The 22,590-nt window shown below is 36.2% G+C and overlaps 1 protein-coding gene across 1 annotated transcript in view; it reads left to right on the top strand.

Moving 5' to 3' along the window:
• Positions 1–1,639: 1,639 nt before the first annotated feature.
• The window catches only part of LOC115223295 (protein psiD), a 25,808-nt gene continuing 4,857 nt past the window's right edge, over positions 1,640–22,590 (top strand). Inside the window, exons 1-3 of the mRNA XM_029793804.2 lie at positions 1,640–1,794; positions 18,163–18,279; positions 20,648–20,890. Coding sequence (XP_029649664.1) covers positions 1,722–1,794; positions 18,163–18,279; positions 20,648–20,890 — 433 coding nt within the window. The 5' untranslated portion in view covers positions 1,640–1,721. The remainder of the gene's footprint in view (positions 1,795–18,162; positions 18,280–20,647; positions 20,891–22,590) is intronic.

Raw genomic sequence — 22,590 nt, 5'->3', positions numbered from 1 at the left:
TGATAATGAATTTAAGGATAAAGCCATTTTAATGATTTTATCAAGTGGCCAGCATGAAATAAAAACCTTGTAGGTAACAATTTATATTTATTTATAATTATATGATATATATTAAAGGGTGCAGATAAACTCCACCACCGTTCTAGAAATAGACACCAAATGGCTCTAAAAACCATATCTATACTCAGTTAGCACAGATCATAAGCGGGCTGACTCCAATCTGATTTGGCATGGTTTCCACAGCTGGATGTCCTTTCTAATGCCAACCACTCCGAGAGTGTAATGGGTGCTTTTATATTGCCACCGGCATGAGTGCCATTTGTGTAACGCCGGGGTTCATTTATGTGCCACCAACATGGGTGCCAATTTGTGTGACACTGGTATCTGCCATGACTGCAATTTTCCTTGGCTTGATGGGTCTTCTTCTCAAGCACGACATAATGCCAAAGGTCTTGGTCATTGCCTCTATGAGGCTCAACACTCAAAAGGAACTCAGCCCCATTGCCTCCGTATATATATATATATATATATTATATATATATGTATGTATGTATGTATGTATGTATGCATGCATGCATGTATGTATGTATGTATGTATGTATGTTTGCATGCATGTATGTGTGTATGTATGTGCATGCATATATGTATGTGTGTATGTGTGTATGCATGTATGCATGTATATGCATGTCTATGTATGCATGCATGTATGTATGTATGTACATATGTATGTGCATGTGTGTATGCATGTACGTGCATGTGTGTGTTTGTGTCTGTTTTTTGTCTCCCACCTCTGTTTTACAACCGATGTTGGTTTGTTTACATCCCTGTAACTTAACAGTGTGGCAAAAGAAACCAATGAAATAAATACCAGGCTTCAAAAAACCAAAAAGAAAAAAAAAAAAGGCACTGGGGTTGATTTGTCTAATTAAAATTCTTCCAGTGTGGTGCCCCAGCATGAGTGCAGGCCAGTGACTGAAACCAACAACAGATAAGAGATAGTCAACTGCTGTTCACATGAAATGCGGTCTTTGTAGTGACTGAAATGTTTATTTAGCCTGAGTGACTGCCCGGTGTTTTCTTTTATGTTTCTCTATGGTGTTTTTAAACTCAATCAAAAGCTATTTCCATCATGAGGGATCGCAATATCACATAATTAATGCAAGATCTGAAAACCTGTTTCCCACTCGTTAAATTCATCTGTTCAATAAATAAACCACTTAAATTATAGAATACGACCTGAGGATCAATTCAAAATAATAAAATATTGATAATCTCAATACCAACACTTCTCCCCTAACACCCTCAGGACATCTGCCATTTTGGAACTTTACAAATAATTTAATCACTTTTTCTGTTTTCTATTTGCTAGGATTTGCGCAGCTGTTTAAACAATAACACGACAACATTTTCAGATAATGACTTATGACAGTCAATAATAACAATAATAACAAACAACAATGAAAACAACAGTAACAAGCTATTAGGATTTCTAAAGCCTACGTGCTTTCCTTGTAATTTCAACCTGTACTTTCATCTCAAACAACCCACACTTCTGTCTCTCCCAGCTGGATAATGTCAGGTTTACCGAATGTGATGTGGCTGCCAACAGCAACGTATTTAATGAGAAGTGTTTTAGTATATAAGACTCCTCACAGACCATATCATTTACTAAGCGCCATAAGAAATTACATAACAGATTTGTAGAATCCTCTACAAGAACCATGGTTAAGAATCGAACACTCTTACTCTTAGTGGCTGTTCTACAGTTCCTGTCTTTGGTCAAATGTCAAAGTTGTAAGAATTATTTTATTGATCTTTATTGATTGATTGGGTTTTTTTTTCCATATTTTATTTATGTAATTATGTTGTAAATTGTTTTCAAACTGCTGGCTGTTATTGTTGCTGTTGTTGATTCAGTATGGTAAGGAGTAATTTGAAGGAGATTTGGCTGCTATTTCTAGCTGGTTGAATGACCACATAGAAGCTCCCTCAGTTGTTAGTATTGTTCTTTAACCCTAGGTCAGCTATGACAAATCAGACACACGATCAAAAGCATCAAAACTAAAACTCTCCTTTTTAGGGGTTTACTAGGATTGCATTTATTCCATATGTTCTTTCTTGTATTAAGATGACATAAGATGGTTTAAAGGAGATTTGGCTGCTATTTTTGAGGATCCTTCAGTCAACATTGCAAGGGTAAACCGTCAGAAAATTACATTTGTGATGCCATTTCATCTCCCTCCTCTACAAGTACCTCCCCCCTTTTCCCATTTGTTACTTCCCCCTTCTTCTACAAGGACCCCCCCTTCTTATCTACTACAACTTCCTCCAATCTAATTGAAACAGTTGTTAAGACTTCTCCCCTGCAATGTCCCTTTCCCTTCCCCTAGACCCTAGCACAACTGAAAGCCAAGACCCAGATTTTAGTGTCATGGCAAATTTTGTACTTATTCTTTTACTCTCTACTTGTTTCAGTCATTTGACTGCGGCCATGCTGGAACACCGCCTTCAGTTGAGCAAATCGACCCCGGGACTAGTACTTATTCTATCGGTCTCTTTTGCCAAACCGCTAAGTTAAGGAGGTGTAAACACAACACCATCAGTTGTCAAGCAATGTTGTGGGGACAGACACGGACACACAACATATACACACACATACATATATATATATATATATATATATATATATATATATTATATATATATATATATATATAAATATATATACATACACAGGCTTCTTTCAGTTTCTGTCTACCAAATGCACTCACAAGGCTTTGGTCGGCCTGAGGCTATAGTAGAAGACATTTGCCCAAGGTGCCATGCAGTGGGAATGAACCCAGAACCATGTGGTCGATAAGCAAGCTACTTTCCACACAACCACTCCTACGCCTATAAAATAATAAATATGGCCAGTATTGTAATATTTGGTTTGAAATTGTCATGTTGCTAATATTTAGTGGGAAGGTCAGAATACCTGCATCTTTTGTGGGAAGACTAAAGCAGAAATTTTTTTTTGATGGGAAGGTCAGAGCAGATGAAACTTTTGTGTGAAAACTAGAACCGTCAGATATTTTGTGGGAGGAAAATCTGGGTAGATGGATCTTTTGTGGGAAGAAGAGGGCAGTGGATATTGTGAGGAAGACTTGAGCAGAATGATCTTTGGAGGAAAGACTAGAACAAATGGATCTTTTGTAGGAAGACAAAGGCGGGTGAATATTTGGTAGAAAGACTGGGGTAAGTGGATCTTTTTAAGGGGAGAATAGAGCTGATCCTATTGTGGGAAAACTTGGGGATTTTGTGGGAAAACTAGGAAAGCTGGATCTTATTACATTTCACTAGATTTTACTGTAGGAGGATTCTATGTTGATTGGAAACTTCTAACACAAATTTACAATTTATAATTAAGGTGCTAATAAGGAATTTGAACCTGATGTACTAAATTCCTTGGTTGGACTCTCTTAAATTAATGAACATCAACAAAATCTAACAAAAATTCCACTTGAAGTAATGTAGAATTTAAAAGAATTTGTTGCTACTGCATATTTTTGTTTTCTATGAGACAGGTACTTGGCTTAATGGTTAAGACATTGGGCTGATAATTGTAAGGTCATGGGTTCAATTCCTGGACTGAGCAGTTTGTTGTGTTCTTGTTCTTCAGTAGGTACTTCATTTCAGTTGTTATTGCATATCAACCTAGTGCCAATGCAGCTCTCTCATTCATCCTCGATGCTCCATTGACTCAACTAGTGGGAGAGCCAACAGGGTATCCATAGGGTCTATGTCTACTCATGACAGCATTCACTCCCATTATTTCTCACTGCAGCAGAATGTGCGCCAAAATGGACCGGCTGCCTCCATAGTATTTGATCCTTGGCAAGTGTATTCAGAACACATTCCAGTCTGAAGATGATGGAGTTAACCTCAACTTGCATCTATCATGCCAGTCCAGGGCAGCTGATGTACTCTCCTGGTTGTCCCTTGAGGGTTCATAGGCGCCCCTTGCCTCTGATCTCAATCTATACTATTGAACATACTTCATGTTAGTTTCCTCAACCATACGTTTCCCTGCTGGCTTAGGGTTTGTTGGAAGAGGGTATGAATTCTAGAATTTCTTTCTCCTAAATCAGGGATTTCCAACCATTTTTTTATCTGTAGACCCTTTTGATTACCATTTTAGTCTGGTGCACCCCCATAGCCATTCAATGTTTTTAGAAACTAGTTTTATAGAAACCTTTTTCAAAATTCCCCTTTTGTTTATCACGCATTCCCTTGTGTAGTTTGAACTATGTAAAACATGATTCTCAACCATTTTTAAAAATCTATGGGCCCCTTTTATTACTATTTTATTCTGGTGGACACTTTATTTCACATTGCTCCAGGTCACTCAGCTGTAGAAATGAGTTGCGACATCACTGGTACCAAGCTGTGTTGGCCCCTTTGCCTTTCCCTGGGATAACATCGATGGTGTGGAGACAGGAGGCTGGTATGCATGGACGACTGCTAGTCTTCTGTAACACAACCTTGCCAGGACTTGTGCTTTGGAGGGGAACTTTCTAGGTGCAATCCCATGGTCAGTCTTGACCGAAGGAGATCTTTACATTTTAATGTCATATCCAGGACAATATAGGTCTCTAAAACAATTAGCCAAAGAATAGTAGATGCGGCCAGGTCAAACCTGCCTGTGAGTGTTGACTGATTAAGGAGACAGATTCTGTGAATGGAAAAATGTCCAGCTGTTGTGAGAAATTAGTTCTTGCTTTATTCCAAACATCGCTTCAGGGAACAGAATTTCTTTCATAACAATTCCTTAAAATAGTTCCAAAACTGTTATTTCATAAATTCTTATGAAAATCATACCCTAACATCTTTGATAAAAATGCAAAAGAGAAGAGGGCGCAAATGAGACAATGTCGTCTTAGACATGGGATACAGAAAAAGTGAATATTGGATAATGTAGTTTTAGATTGTTGTTGGACTGTGGGACCATGCTGGAGCACCACCTGGAAGGAAATAGTTGAACAAATCAATCCCAGTACTTCTTTATTTAAGCCTGAAATCTATTCTATTGATCTCTTTTGCTTAAGTGTTGAGTTGGGGATGTAAACAAACCAACACCAGTTGTCAAGCTGTTGAGGAAGGACAGACACAAACACAAAACAAATACAAATACATGCACACACACACGTGTGTATGTATATATTTTATATATATGTATGTATTTATAGAAATAATTAAGATTCAGTTGAATTAGGTACTTAAGACACTAAGTCAGTCTGGTATTGTCCTCACAGCTCGAATTTTGGTGAATAAAAAGAAAATAAGTAAAAAGTATGTCCTGGTATTAGTGCATTACGGCCGTTTCAAGTGACTCCATTTAATCAATCAATGCATGCATTTTCCTCAGATGCATAAGATAGGTTTTCAACATACAGGATACTCCATTACAATGTTTTAGCAAATTTTTCATCAGAACTAGAGAATAAAAGAATTCTTACTGCTATTATTGTAGCAGAACGAACACAGGGAGAAAATACACAAAGCCTGCTATAATTTGGAGGGGCAGAAGAGAATAACAATGGGGGTCAAGAAATGGTAATATAGCTACGTTCATCTTTCTCCTTATCGCAATCAAAAGATCCAATGCAGCTAGAGTTCTACATCCACTTAGGATTAAAGACTATTGGGAATTGGCAGTTAAGTTCTTGCTGTTAGTGATTAATTAATTAATGTCAGATACTCTTCCCTACATCTAATTTACTCTCTCTTTACTCTCTCTCTCTTTTACTCTTTTACTTGTTTCAGTCATTTGACTGCAGCCATGCTGGAGCACCGCCTTTAGTCGAGCAACTCGACCCCGGGACTTATTCTTTGCAAGCCCAGTACTTATTCTATCGGTCTCTTTTGCCGAACCGCTAAGTGACATAAACACACCAGCATCGGTTGTCAAGCAATGCTAGGGGGACAAACAAGGACACACAAACATACACACACACACATATATATATATACATATATACGACGGGCTTCTTTCAGTTTCCGTCTACCAAATCCACTCACAAGGCTTTGGTCGGCCCGAGGCTATAGTAGAAGACACTTGCCCAAGGTGCCACGCAGTGGGACTGAACCCTGAACCATGTGGTTGGTAAGCAAGCTACTTACCACACAGCCACTCCTGCACCTATAAAGCCACTCTGGATTAGCCAGAGTGGCTATAAATTCGACATGACTATGTAAAAGAACATGTCTCAGAAGATGCCAGTAAGATAATGGTATCTCACCAAAGGCAGAAGGGCAGAGCTGACTTAAAAACAAGGAAGTTCACAGTGAGATCCAAGTGGGCATTAAGGGTACAGGGGAAAAATTGTATAACCAAAATTAGCAAAATTTATATATTAATATTATAGATTATATTTTGTTTATCAAATAATAAAATTTAGAAAGGGATTTAAGGACCAAGTAAGATGAGAAGGATAGATAAACCAATCTAAGCCCTAAAAAGTGGGGTACTTCTATATAAAATAGAAACCTTATAATGTTTCATCCTAGCATACTGTTAAGGTGGCCCTTGTATAATTATTCAACATTGAAGCCATAATTAAATTCAGATTCCTTCCGAGAAGGGGTACACATTTTCTATTGACTGAAAAAAAGATTAAGGGCAAAAAATAAGATAATCAATTCTGTAACAGATAAACTAATTTAAAAACCTTGAAAAAATATAATTATATAAAAAAAATTTCAACATTATAAAAAATCTTAAAGGATATAAAAAGGTTCTATGTTCTACAGAAATTTATATTTTTAAGTATGCAGATAAGAATAACCTAATTTATAATAGATTAGACCTTAGGGTATCTTGTGAGCATAGCATCACCTGTACATTTAAACATTTTGGAAACAAATAATATTATACTCATTATACTATAATTTGGTAGAAGGAATTATCTGGGGTGTCATATCTTTCATAACATACCCTCTAGTGTATGGAATTATATATTGATTTGATTGATTAAATGGAGCTGTTTGAAATGGCCATAATGCACTAATAACAGGACACCCTTGTTACTTATTTGCTTCTGTATGTATATGTATATATATATATATATATATATATATATCCTGTGAGCATAGCATCACCTGTACATTTAATATATATATATATTGAAGGTGCATGGCTAAGTGGTTAGGGCATCAAGCTTATGATGATGAGGTGGTGAGTTTAATTCCCGGACTGGGGCTGCGTGTTGTGTTCTTGAGCAAGACACTTTATTTCACATTTCTCCTGTTCACTCAGCTGTAGAAATGAGTTGCGACATCACAGGTGCCAAGCTGTATTGGTCTTTGCTTTTCCCTTGGATAACACTGGTGGCATGGAGGCCGGTATGCATGGGCGACTGCTGGTTTTCCATAAACAACCTTGCCAAGACTTGTGCCTCGGAGGGTAACTTTCTAGGTGCGATCCTATAGTCATAGGGGGTCTCAATATATATATATACCCACCATCCGCAATAAAATCAAACTAAACCTTTGGAAGAATACTCAGGGTGCTTTGGATTGGTTTTCTGCCATTAAGGTCTGTGACAGTAACAACTTTAGCTATAATAGAAATAAATTTATACAATTCGATATACAGAATTATTACACTTCCATTAACCCTATTATATTAAATAAGTCCTTAATTTTTGCTAGAAAACACACTAAATTAAGTATGGGGGATTAAGGTTATACTAACAGCCAGGAAAACTTTAATAGAGTTTGATAATAAACTTTGGGCTAGAAAGGACACACCCAACTTGTTCGATATCACAATGGGATCGCCGGACTCAGCGGAGGTGACTGATCTAGTTGGGATGTATCTATTAGATAACTTTAGTAGGGAATTCCCTGAATTAAAAGGTGGATTATACAGGGATGACGCCTTATTTTGTGTTAGGAATACATCAAATAGGAGATTAGATCTTCTGAAAAAAAGAATAAATAAATTTTTTTAAAAGCTTCGGCCTATCCATTATCATTGAAAGTGAAAATTATTCTGCTAATTATTTAGATGTTAATTGTAATATTACTAATGGTTTACATGAACCCTATATTAAACCTAATTCTAACCTAATATACATTAACCGTTCAAGTAATCACCCCCCTCAAATTAAAAATGCACTAGTGAGGAGCATTAGTCAGAGAATTTCTAGTTTATCCTCAAACGAGGAAATTTTTAACAAACACTGTGATAGATACAATGCAGCATTGCTTAAGGCAGGATATAAAAGTAAGATTTGGTTTATACCTAAGGGGAACCCCCCTAATGGAGGTAGAACTATCAGGAACAACACAAATAGATTTAGGATAATCAACAATATACATAAGAATTGTAAAAATGGAATATATGATAACACCTATAATAAATGTAGAAGTGATGTTAACCTTGGAAAGGTGAACGGTAGCTCAAATAGATCTAAACATACGGGTAATAGTAGGAATATTAATAATAATATACGAATTAAAACTTATGGTAGACATGATAATGGTAAAGTTTACTTGCGCAATAACCATGGTAATATTGATATAGATAAATATAACAATGACAGTGGTAAGAATAGTAATCCTATGAGTTGGTCTACGAATAGGATTTTTACAAATAACATTAATTCTATAGGCAATCCTAATTCTGATAAGGATACTCTTTGGTTGATTATCCCATATGCAATGCAGATTAAAACAAACATAGTGAGAGCTTTGCATAATGTTATTTTTAGGCATTTTGGTAAGGATAAGAATAAATTTAGTCCTTTAATTAACAACGGTACTGTTAGAGTGGGATATAGCATTACTCATAATCTAGCCACCATTATCTCCTCTTTTAATAACAAGAAACTGGATCACTTCTATAAGGATAGAAAATTGAATTTAGACCAGGTAAACTTGCCCCTCTTCATTAATAATAGGAATAGAAACTTTCTTAGAACAAATGGGAACAACCTCCTTACTAATAATGAGTGCACCATACCTGTCAGAGATAATATAAATGAAATAGATCATACTACTACTACCAATACTAGTACTAGTGATAGGAATATAGCCGATAATGTGAAATTAACTCATTCGTTGATTTTGGGTTTGGATGATGATAACAATTGTAACACTTATAATGTGAATAGTAGTATAGGGGTGTTGTCCAATTTTAGATTTCCTCATTCTGTTAATCTTTGTAATTTCAGAAATAAAAATAAATGTGTATTTGGTAATCAATGCCTCAGGAAGGAGGTAGTTTACCAATGCACTGTAGATACACAATTGAGTAGTAGGGTGTATATCGGGGCAACTATGAATAGCATAAAACAAAGATGGAATTATCACAGATATACTTTTAGGAATAAAAATAGAATGTACTCTACAGGGCTAAGTGCATACATTTGGGAGCTTAAAAATAAGAACTTAGATTTTAGATTAAACTGGAAAATACTAACTTCAGCACCTGTGTATAATGAAAAAAATAAAAAATGCTCTCTATGTATTAATGAAATTTTCTTCATTATTAAAGCGGGTCGGCAAATTATTAACAACATTAATGAAAAAAACTTCTTTTGTATTCATAGGCTACCGTTCACCTTTTCTAGATTCAAATAGAACTTAGTACTTCCACTATTATTAATTTTTTAACTCCCTTCTTTAACTAAATATACCTGTGGTCTTCTATAATTTCTAAAGTATACAATTTATATATTTTATAATTTTATAATTTTTATAGCTACATTTGTATAATAATTAATGGATGTGTCTAGTATTATTGGTTTCTTGTTTTTTGTATGTGGGTTTTTGTTTGTTTTTTAAGAGAATTGCAATATGACATAAAATAACATATTCATTTTGGTACTTGCCTTGTAATGTGTGATTTTTGAAGTTTTCCAATATTGCATAGTATATTGCATAGTATATATATATATCTTGGGTAGATACCTAGCTCTGGATAATGTAATGATATTGTATAATATGTAATATATGAGAGCCTTTTGTGAGTTTGGTGGGTTTAGGTTGAGATTATAGGTTTTTTGTATGTGTTTATTTGGAAGGTTTTTATTGTATATTTGGTCTTTTTGTACTCACCTTAATTTGTATCTTATGATATTCACTGATAAACCTTTTTCATTTTTTTCATTTTCTCATTTACATGCATTATGCTTTATAATTATTACCAGCCTCATATATTTAGTTATATCTATAGTCTTCTGGATCTGTACTTTAAACTATCCTTCCATACATATTTACTTTCAACAATATAACATATATATTCACTCTATTTATTATTTTTTATTTATTTTCCATTTTATTGTAATATTATCAATTTTTGCATCTAGTCTTCTATTTATTTATTTATTTGCCTATTTAAGTGTAGATGTTTACATACATATCAAGTCATCTAATTTGCTACCTATTTATTTTTTACTTATTTACTTATACTGGGGTAGTTTTATACATACATATCTATCATTTATTTTTATTTAATTTTTAATAATATATGAATACATATATACTGGTTTGTACTTATAATTATGTGTATAACCGTATTTATTCCTTCGTATTTATTCCTTCTTATTTATTTTATCTCTTTTCATCTTAAGTCTTTATAATATAAAATTTATTTAAAATTTTTGTGATGTTTTCATAAGCGTTCACATTAATACTTCCCCTTCTATTCTTTAATGCCTAAACTGGTATATTATGGCACTATATTTATTAAGTTAATAAGTGACTTATTTATAATATTTAAATTAATATATATTTTATATTTTATATTTTATATTTTAGCGTACTTAAAACCATAACAAACTTACGATAAATCTAACAACCGTATGTTTACTCTGCAACAAACCGGTGTTATAAATTTTAAGTTACCCATGAAATAAGTATCTGACTTAGTAACATATTGATATTTAAAAATATATTTATATCTAAATTAAATATTTTATGGAATGCATGAATGGTTCTTCTTTTGTTATTGAGGCATATTATAATTTTGAAGGACTAAATTGTAGCATAGTTGCTTCCCTTTTTGTTTATCTATGTGCTAGTTGTTGCTTGTAATTATGTATGTGTATAAATGTATGTATATACATATAACTATGTGTGTATGTGCGATTGATCTGTAGATGCGTGTGTGAATATTGGCGTTCCCTGACTAACCAACCGTATAATTTTCTTTTGTGATTTAAATTTCAAACCAATAGCCAATCGAATTAATCTATATTTTCTTTACCTAGTGGTCAGCATTTCTTAACTCATAGTTATTTCGATCTTGTAAGGATGGACTTGGTGCTAACTTAACTGTATCTATTTTTTATTATATTTTATTATTATTATTATTATTATTATTATTATTATATTATTATTATTAATAGTAATTTTTATTAACTTTTATAGCTTTAGAATCTTATGAACTGTACCACGGATTTAATTATTATTTTTCATCTCCATATATGTTAGCCTTTTTTTTTATATATATAAAAAAAACTATTAGCCAAATATGTATAATATCGGTACTTATTGATATTAATATATACACTATTATATATTTTGTTTTATTTTGTTCTGTTTACCTTCCTTTTTTGTACAAATGTGTATTATATTATATAAGTGTAGCTTTATGATGTATAAGTTTTTATATTTTACATTTTTATATTTTATATTTATATGTATATGATTGTATAATATTTTTCACTATTATAACAAATTTAATTTAATTCTCTGAAGAGGCCGTGGGGCATCCTTGTTAATGCCTCATTTATACCTGCCTTTATGGCTTATAGGTTAAATGAGGTATGACTGTCCTCACTGCCGAAACAGCTGTCAGTTTTGATTTATTTGCATATTATATTTGAAAATTTTTTACTTATATCTCTTTACCTTTTTACTATTACTGTATATCTCATTTCATTTTATGTATTGCCTTTACTCATATGTAATGGTGTATTAAAGTATGGATTGAGTATCATCGGATAGTTGATGTTTTACTGATTTAAGTATATTTCTCCATTCTCTAATTTTGTTATATATATATATATATATACACACATATATATATATATATATATATATATATATATATATATACATACATATATATGTACGTATGTATATGTATAAATATATATATACATACACACACACATATATATATATATATATATATATATATATATCTAATATAGGATAGAATTTTTTGAAAAAAAAGATTCCAGCATATTAAAAAATTACCTTTAAAGGTTAAATTTATAAGCAATTTATAAGTAAGGGCAAAAGAAAAAATTTCTAATGCCAAAATATGCCGAAAATAGACACAGCATCAATAACCATGTAATTTATCACTACAAGCACGCGTTTCGAAGAAAGCCGACAGAAATTTCTAAAAATTCTCACTATTACCATATAGGACCCGATTTCAGAGTTAGTTCATAAGAACCTTCCCTTCATCAGTGATAAGTGCGGCAAAGAAATAAGTGAAACACTTACTTATACCCATGGAAGAAGCGAACACTAAGTCATGAGCACAATTAAGTAACCCAAATATATCCAAAATAGAAACTCTCTACCGGGATTTTTTAGAAATTTCTGTCGGCTTTCTTCGAAACACGTGCTTGTAGTGTCTCGAGATGGGTTAGAGAGCTCCAGTATGAACATTTCAGAGTGTTTGGATGTCAATCTGAGGACATGTGCTGAGAGTGATGAAAATCAAACATCCAGTCAACATCATGGTGTTTGGAGTGATCATGAGTGATGGTGACGTTATGCCTCCATTCATCTTCCCACATGGCCTCACACTCAACAAAGGGACCTACATCAAGTGCCTGGAGGAGGTAGTGTTGCCCTGGGTCAAGAGGGTGGCTGCTGGAAAACCCTGTGTCTGGCAACAGGACTCTGCACCATGCCCACACAAGCTGGAGAATACAGTCATGGCTGTCAGACAATTTCTGCCACCACATCACCCCTAATACCTGGCCACCTAACTCCCCAGACTGCAACCCCCTTGATTATTATGTGTGGGATGCAGTTGAACTAAAGACCACCAAAACTCCTTGTAACACCAAAGATGAACTGAAGGCAAGGATTATGGCAGCATTCACCAACTTAAAGAGGAGATCATGCAGAAGAGTTGCAGGAGATTCCAAAAGTCGTCTGGAGGCCGTGGTTGAAGCCAATAGCGATTTTATGGAATAAATTTACTTTTTAGTATTTCAAGATATTTTTATGTAATTTTGGTAAAAATATCTGCTAAAACAAGTTGTCAGTGTTATTTTCATTTTTGTGTAATTTAGACGACAATATATTCACCACACCCTGTCTATAACCAGTGGGCTTCCACACAATTTTTATTTCCATCTATCAAATTCACTCACAAAGCATTGGTTGACTTGGGGCTATAGTAGAAGACAGATTTTTTTTCCATTTGCTGTCACAGTTTTTGAAATTCTAATATCAAATAGATGATGATGATGATGATGATGATTATGATGATGATGAAGATGATGATGGTGGTAGTGGTGGTCGACGTGGTCGTCGTGATAGTCGTGGTGGTCGTTGTGGTGGTGGTCGTGGTGGTGGTGATTGTGGTGGTGGTTGTAGTGGTGATGGTGGTGGTGGTGGTGGTGTCGGTGGTGGTGATAATGGCGAAGATGATGAATCAAGCTTATGAGTATAATGTGAGGAATTATTTTAATATAAATTTGGTGCTAGTCTAGTTTTGCATGTCTTACATGGAATCACTTCACCTCTCATGCTTTTGCTCCAACCTAGAACAGGTTGCTCCAGCTGAGGCTTACAACATCCGTATATGTTTCCAGAGAAACATATCAGCAGCAGCAGCACCACCACCAACATCACCATCATCATCATCATCATCATCATCATCATCAACATCATCATGACCACCACCACCACCATCACCATCACCATCATCATCCTCATTATTATCAACCTCCCCCTCCTCCTCCTCCTCCTCTTCACCACTACCACCACCACCACCACCGCCACCGCCACCACCACCACCACCGCCGCCGCCACCATCACCACCACCACCGCTGCCACCACCACCGCCACCATCATCCTTTGACGTCTGTTTTTCCATGCTGGCATGAGTTAGACAACTGGCATAATTTGGACAGATATATGCATAGATATACATGTATACACACACATTTACACACACACACACATGTTCTCTTCTACTTTTAATTATTTAGTCTTCCTGCAAGGAAGGAGCTGGTACCTAACAAAAAATACAAACCTCCATCGTCGTAATGTAGATAACAAGAACAAAGTCACATTTTAAACTTGAGAAAAGTCTTGCATATTTTTACTGTTCCGCTTACAGACTGTATGTCAGCTGGTTGATTTCTTTTTCTAAAAGTATGGCATAGACATAAATTTATAACCTGGGTGCAGAAACAGGAGGTTTCGGAACAGTTGTACATGGTTATCCTTTATCTCTTGGTTTTTTCAAGAGATATTTGCGTTGGCAAGGCAGCTGAGCTCTATGGCAGTTTGTATTTTGTCTTGTCTGTCCCAAATAACAATATCTGGCCTGTTATGTTTGCACTTGGCAGAAGCTTTTAAGCAAGTGTTCCACCAATATTCAATAAGTGTGCATATGTATGTATGTATGTATGTATGTATGTATGTATGTATGTATGTATGTACGTATGTATGTATGTATGTGTGTATGTTTGTATGTACGTATGTATGTACATATGTATGTATGTATGTATGTATGTATGAACATATGTATGTATGTGTATGTATGTATGTATGTATGTGTGTATGTATACATGTAGGTAGGTATGTGTGTGTATGTATGTGTTTGTGTGTATGTATGCATGTATATGTATGTATATCTGTATATATGTTTGTGTGCATGTATGTGTATATGTGTATGTATATCTCTGTATGTATGAATGCATGTGTATGTATATATGTATGTATGTATGTATGTATGTATGTATATATGTGTGTGTATGTATACATATATGTATATATGCATGTATATATGTGTGTGTATGTGTGTGTGTATATATATATGTATATATGTATTTATATATATATGTATATATGTGTGTGCATGTATGTATGCGTGTGTGTGCATGTATATATATGTATGTATGTTTGTATGTATGTATGTATATATGTATGTATGAGTGCATGTATGTATGTATGTATGTATGTATGTATGTATGTATTTATGTATGTATGTATGTATGTATGTATGTATGTATGTATGTATATATTTATGTATGTATGTATATATGCGTGTATGTGTGCATGTATGTATGTATGTGTGTGTATGTATGTATGTATGTTTGTATGTATGTATGTGCATGTGTGCATGTGTGTATGTATGTACGTATGTATGAGTGTGTCTGTGTGTGTCTGTGTATGTATGTATGAATATGCACATACACATTGATTTTCAGTCTTTCTTCTTGCCAACTTTTCTATTTCTGGACAAACTCAGTCTGACGAAGGATTTGAAGATTCTCATCTCTCTTAGCAACACTTGCCAATTATTCAACCCACATATTTACAACCGCTTTATCACCCATTATACACGCACACATACACACGCATATATTATATAACATATATTATATAATATATATTATATATAAATAAACCAAATCAAAATAGATGAACATCAATGGAATTTGTATCTTTATGGTACCAGTGCCGGTGGCACACAAGAAAACCGTCCGAACATGGCCGTAGCCAGTACCGCATCGACTGGCCTCCGTGCTGTGGGCACATAACAAACACCATCCGATCGTGGCCGTCTGCCAGCCTCGTCTGGCACCTGTGTCGGTGACACATAAAAAACACCATCCAAGCGTGGCTGTTCGCCAGCCTCGTCTGGCACCTGTGTCGGTGGCACATAAAATCACACACTACACTCTCGGAGTGGTTGGCATTAGGAAGGGCATCCAGCTGTAGAAACACTGCCAGATCTGACTGGCCTGGCGCAGCCTTCTGGCTTCCCAGACCCCAGTTGAACCGTCCAACCCATGCTAGCATGGAAAGCGGACGTTAAACGATGATGATGATGATGATGATATACACACACATATATACATGTATACGCATACATTTGCATATATATATGTATATATATTTTTTCACACTCAAGTCTATGGTCAGATACAAAGTTTCAAAAGCAGTATCAATGCTAGCAACAACAACAGTAACAGCAGCAACAACAATATAATAAAAAAAAACAAGGGAAGCATGGAAAAACAAAAGAAAGAAGGAAAAGGAGAAGAAGTCTGTGAAACATGGGTCGACTGAAGATTGAACCTTGAACCTCCTGCTGTGTCTCTCATTAACCTTGTCAATAAATCACAGCGGTGGTGGTCTTGATAGGAGAGACTTCATCTTGGGTGGTCTCCTGACAACCAGCTTCACCAGTGCTATTTTTGATGATTTAAAAAAAAAAAAATATTTGTTACCATGGAAACGTTTCCATAATCCTTATACATTGCTGCCAAGACAAGTTACTCGCAGAAAGTTGAGTTAGATTGGAATACACAAAGATGAGAAAAGGTCAGCATCGAAGAGAATTCTTCAATTAATGATCTTCCTTCATCTCTCTCTGGAAGATGGAGAGTCTATTCGCAGGAGAGGTTTATCATTGAAGCTACTTTATTCTATGTATGTATTTGTGTATGTATGTATGTGTGTGAGTGGGTATGTATGCATGTGTGTGTACGGATGTATGTATGTATGTGTGTGTGAGTGTGTATGTATGTATGCATGTGTGTGTACGGATGTATGTGTGTATGTGTGTGTGAATGTGTATGTATGTATGCATGTGTGTACGGATGTATGTGTGTATGTGTGTGTGAGTGTGTATGTATGCATGTATGTGTGTATGGATGTATGTGTGTATGTGTGTGTGTGTGAGTGTGTATGTATGAATGCATGTGTGTACGGATGTATGTGTGTATGTGTGTGTGAGTGTGTATGTATGCATGTATGTGTGTACGGATGTATGTGTGTATGTGTGTGTGTGTGAGTGTGTATGTATGTATGCATGTGTGTACGGATGTATGTGTGTATGTGTGTGTGTGTGAGTGTGTATGTATGAATGCATGTGTGTACGGATGTATGTGTGTATGTGTGTGTGAGTGTGTATGTATGCATGTATGTGTGTACGGATGTATGTGTGTATGTGTGTGTGAGTGAGTGTGTATGTATGTATGCATGTGTGTACGGATGTATGTGTGTATGTGTGTGTGTGTGAGTGTGTATGTATGTATGCATGTGTGTATGGATGTATGTGTATGTATGTGTATGTGTGTGTGCGAGTGTGTATGTATGCATGCATACATGCATGTATGTATGTATGCATGTGTGTGTATGGATACATATGTGTATGTATATATATATGTGTGTGTGAGTGGGTATGTATGTATGCATGTGTGTGTACGGATGTATGTGTGTATGTATGTATGTGTGTGTGTGTGTATGCATATATGCATATATGTATGTATGCAATTGTGTGTACGGATGTATGTGTGTATGTATGTATGTGTGTGTGAGTGTGCATGTATGCATGCATGTATGTATGTATGTATGTATGCACATGTGTGTACAGATGTATGTGTGTATATATGTATGTGTGTGTGAGTGTGTATGCATGTGTGTATGCATGTATGTGTGTATGCATGCATGAATGTATGTATGTGTACAGATGTATGCGTGTATGTATGTGTGTGTATGTATGTAAGTGTGTGTGTATGTATGTATGTATGTATTATATATTATGTATGTATATGTATGTATGTATGTGTGTGTGTACGTATGTATGTGTGTGTATATGTATGTATGTGTGTATGTATGCATGTATGTGTGTATTCATGTCTGTGTGTGTATGTTTGTATGTATGTGCATATGTATCTATGTATTATGTACATATGTGTGTACGTATGTATATGTGTGTGTGTGTATGTGTATATGATCGTGTATGTATGTATATGTGTGTATGTATGTATGTATGTGTATTTGTGTGTGTGTGTGTATATTCGGGTGTTCCATATCTACCTGCAGATACAAAGACAAATTAATCTTCAAGAATGATATGGTTTTTAAGATTAAAATTAAAATTTTTCTTTTCTTCTCAAGGTAATGACTGCTACACAGGCATGTTTGACTGCAGTAAATCGTCCCCAAACTGCACTCCCTACGTGAAGGGTTACTGCTACCAGAATGGGGTCTTCCTCTGTATTGAACCTAAAATGTGTAAGTAGTTCAATCTTGCTTTTTAGTTTTACTTCAGATTTTTTATTCTTTTATTCTTTTGCTTGTTTCAGTCATTTGACTGCGGCCATGCTGGAGCACCACCTTTAGTCGAACAAATCAACCCCAGGGCTTATTCTTTGTAAGCCTAGTACTTATTCTATCGGTCTCTTTTTGCCAAACTGCTAAGTGATGTGGACATAAGCACACCAACATTAGAGTAGGGACAAACACTGGTTACACGATGGGCTTCTTTCAGTTTCCGTTTGCCAAATCCACTCACAGGGCTTTGATCGGCCCAAGGCTACAGTAGAAGACACTTGCCCAAGGTGCCACACATATATGTATGTATCATCATCATCATCATCATCATCCTCATTTAGCGTCTGCTCTCCGCTAAATGATGATGATGATGATGATGATGATGATACATACATATACCCTAAGTGTCTTCTACTGTAGCCTTGGGCTGACCAAAGCCCTGTGAGTGGATTTGGTAAACGGAAACTGAAAGAAGCCCATCGTGTAACCAGAAACGTCTGTAGGAAAGCCCATTGTAGTTCAGGCTTCTGTCACTAGAAGCTACTTGATGCGACCCTCAGGCATCAGTCTGCTCTCTGGTGGTGTCATTTGAAGTTGTACTGTCACGTGGTGTGTCTTTGTTTTGTAGTGCTTCTTCCCTGTTCATCGAGTTTTGCGATGACCGAAACAAAGGAGCAGCATGCTTCCATGAAATTCTGTTTGCTGCTGGGAAAAATGGTGGCTGAAACAGTTGTCATGCCTCAAACAACTTACAAGGGCACTGCCATGGGCAAAACAAGTTTACAAGTGTTTTTCACACTTTAGGAATGGCCACTTGTCGCTTGAAGAACACCCTCATTCAGGGCGACCGCTGACCTTGTGAATGAATGGAGACATCAGGAAAATTCATGAACTGATCTTGGAGGACCATCACTGAATAATTGATGAACTGGATGATATGACTGCTGTGTCCTGGTGCTCCTGCCAATGAATTTTGTGTGAGGAATTGTGAATGGAAAGAGTTGCAACAATATTTGTGCCTTGCTTGCTCATGGAAGATCGAATGCAGTCATGGCTGAATGCATTTCATGAACTGAAAGAACAGTGGGAAGTTGATCCAGATCTTTTTATTCAAAGATCATCACGGGTGATGAAAGCTGGTGCTATGGTTATGACCTGGAAACGAAGCAGCAATCAAGTCAATGGAAGCGTCCAATGTCATCACGCTCCTGTAAAAGAGTGCCAAGTGAAGTCCAACATCAAGATGCTACTGATTTGCCTCATCAATGCAAACGGAATGGTCTACACCGAATTTGTTCCTCCTGGTCAAACTGTTGACCAAACGTTTTACTTAGCAGTTGTGAAGCATTTGTAAGATGTGGTGGAACGAAAATGCCCTGACCGGTGACAAAGTGGAGAGTGGTGGTTTCATTACGGCAACGCTCCTGTGCATGTCACCTTGAGAGTGAGACAGTTCTTGACCCAAAATGGCATGACCCCCACTTACCCACCCTCCCTATTCACCCAATCTTTCTCCCTCTGACTTTTTTTTGTTCCCCCAAATGGAAAAAAAGTCTTTAAAGGAAAACACTTTGCAGATGTGGAAGAGGTGAAGAAAAAAATCATCATCATCATCATCATCGTTTAACGTCCGCTTTCCATGCTAGCATGGGTTGGACGATTTTGACTGAGGACTGGTGAACCAGATGGCTGTACCAGGCTCCAATCTGATCTGGCAGAGTTTCTACAGCTGGATGCCCTTCCTAACAGAGGTGTTAAAAGGCATCACTTCCCAAGAGATCCTGGACTGCTTCGAACAGTGGAAAATGTGTCTGGACCAATGCAGGGCTTCAAATGGAGAATTCTTTGAATGTGGTAAAAGTGTAAACATGTAAAACTAAGTGAATGAAAGAATATAGCAAAATTCCGGTTTCTTTGGGGTACTCCCTCGTATATATCTAGGGTTCCTGTTGGTCAAGGTTGACCATTCGTTTGCACATGCAGATGCAGGCCTGGACACAATCTTTTAAAGAAGACTGGCAGTTTCCCATGAATGCACGTGCAAGTCTCATTTCTCCACATCACCAATGTTTATCAACACTGGTGCTATGTTATATAGACTACTACAACTACTACTACTACTACTACTGCTACTACTACTACTACTGCTGCTGATACTACTACTGCTGCTGCTGCTGCTGCTAATGCTACTACTACTACTACTACTACTAATGATGATGATGATGATGATGATGATGATGATGATGGTGGTAGAAGTTAGTGGAGCTGGCGATGATGATGATGGCAACAATGATGACCCTAATGATGATGTTATTTTTTTTTATTCCAGGCCCCAGTTGTTACTTGCCAAATATGTCTTGCACCAAAACTGCACCAAACTGCAACAACGAACTTTTGGTAGAAATGTGTTTCATAAACAACGTACTTCACTGCGTCGAAAGGGCAGCACCACCAACAACAACCCCAGCACCAACAACTACTGTTCCAACAACTGTTCCAACAACTGTTCCAACAACTGTTCCGACAACTGTTCCGACAACTACAGCCCCAGCACCAACAACACCAGCACAAAGTAAGTTCCTTTTGTTTTGACATGGTTTTGAAGTATTGGATGTGACACCAGATGTGACATTAAATATGATACCAGATGTGATTGTGATATGATACCAGATGTGATACCAGGTACCAACTCAATATCTGCCTCCTCAGTGGCATGTGTTTGTCTAAGGCATTAGTTCATTGAATTAAGAACTCTTTTGTAAATAACAATGATGCAAAAAGCTTTAAAGGGCTTACTAAAAATCTGTTTAAGAGTAGATTCTCACAACATAGGTATGCATTCAGATACTTTGGAAGATGCTTTGCTACCACCCTATCCAAATACATTTAGAATTTAAATGATGTTAATACTAACAATTATGAAGCCAATTTGTTCAATGCAGAACATGCATCTCAATACAATAATGTCAAGATGTTATCTTTGTTTCTTTGAGAAATTTCACATCCTATTGTTGCTTTTAGCAATTTTGAACAAAAGACAGGAATTGGTAAGTTCTCATAGACATTTTCATTGATATTTATTTAAACATTTCCAACAGTTAACAGGCTAAAATACTTTAATTACCATATAATAGGTCATCATTGAAAAAATAATTCAGTCAGTCAATATACATCTATGATAACGTGTATGTATATCAACATTCAAGGTATATACACTAAAGATACAGGCCAATATATTAGCACTCCATCAGTTATGATGATGATGTCCCAGTTGATCTGATCAAAAGAACAATCTCCTGCTTGTGAAATTAACATGCATGTGGCTGAGTACTCCAGAGACTTGTGTACCCTTCATGTTGTTCTCAGGAAGATTCAGCATGAGACAGAGTGTAACAAAACTGGCCCTTTGAAATACAGGTGCTGCCCATTTTTGCTAGCTGAGTGGACTGGAGCAACATGAAATAAAATGTCTTGCTCAAGAACACAATGCATCATTAGAAATTGAACTCACAACCTTGCAATCATGAACTGAATACCCTAATCCACGTGTCTTCACTGCCAATATATCCGTGCATCAACATAGAACAAGTCAGCAAGCTGGCAGAAACATTAGCATGATGGGCGAAATGCTTAGCAGTATTTCGTCTGTCTTTACGTTCTGAGTTCAAATCCCGCCAAGGTCAACTTTGCCTTTCATCCTTCCGGGGTCAATTAAATAAGTACCAGTTACGCACTGGGGTCCATATAATCTACTTAATCCGTTTGTCTGTCCTTGTTTGTCCTCTCTGTGTTTAGCCCCTTGTGGGTAGTAAAGAAATAGGTATTTCGTCTGTCTTTACATTCTGAGTTCAAATCCCGCCAAGGTCAACTTTGCCTTTCATCCTTCTGGGGTCAATTAAATAAGTACCAGTTACGCACTGGGGTCCATATAATCTACTTAATCCGTTTGTCTGTCCTTGTTTGTCCTCTCTGTGTTTAGCCCCTTGTGGGTAGTAAAGAAATAGGTATTTCGTCTGTCTTTACATTCTGAGTTCAAATCCCGCCAAGGTCAACTTTGCCTTTCATCCTTCTGGGGTCAATTAAATAAGTACCAGTTACGCACTGGGGTCCATATAATCTACTTAATCCGTTTGTCTGTCCTTGTTTGTCCTCTCTGTGTTTAGCCCCTTGTGGGTAGTAAAGAAATAGGTATTTCGTCTGTCTTTACATTCTGAGTTCAAATCCCGCCAAGGTCAACTTTGCCTTTCATCCTTCTGGGGTCAATTAAATAAG

This window comes from Octopus sinensis, linkage group LG22, assembly GCF_006345805.1.
Source record: "Octopus sinensis linkage group LG22, ASM634580v1, whole genome shotgun sequence".
NCBI lineage: Eukaryota > Metazoa > Mollusca > Cephalopoda > Octopoda > Octopodidae > Octopus > Octopus sinensis.
The sequence above is the reverse complement of the archived record's forward strand: the minus strand, read 5'-3'. Positions and strand labels throughout refer to the sequence as shown.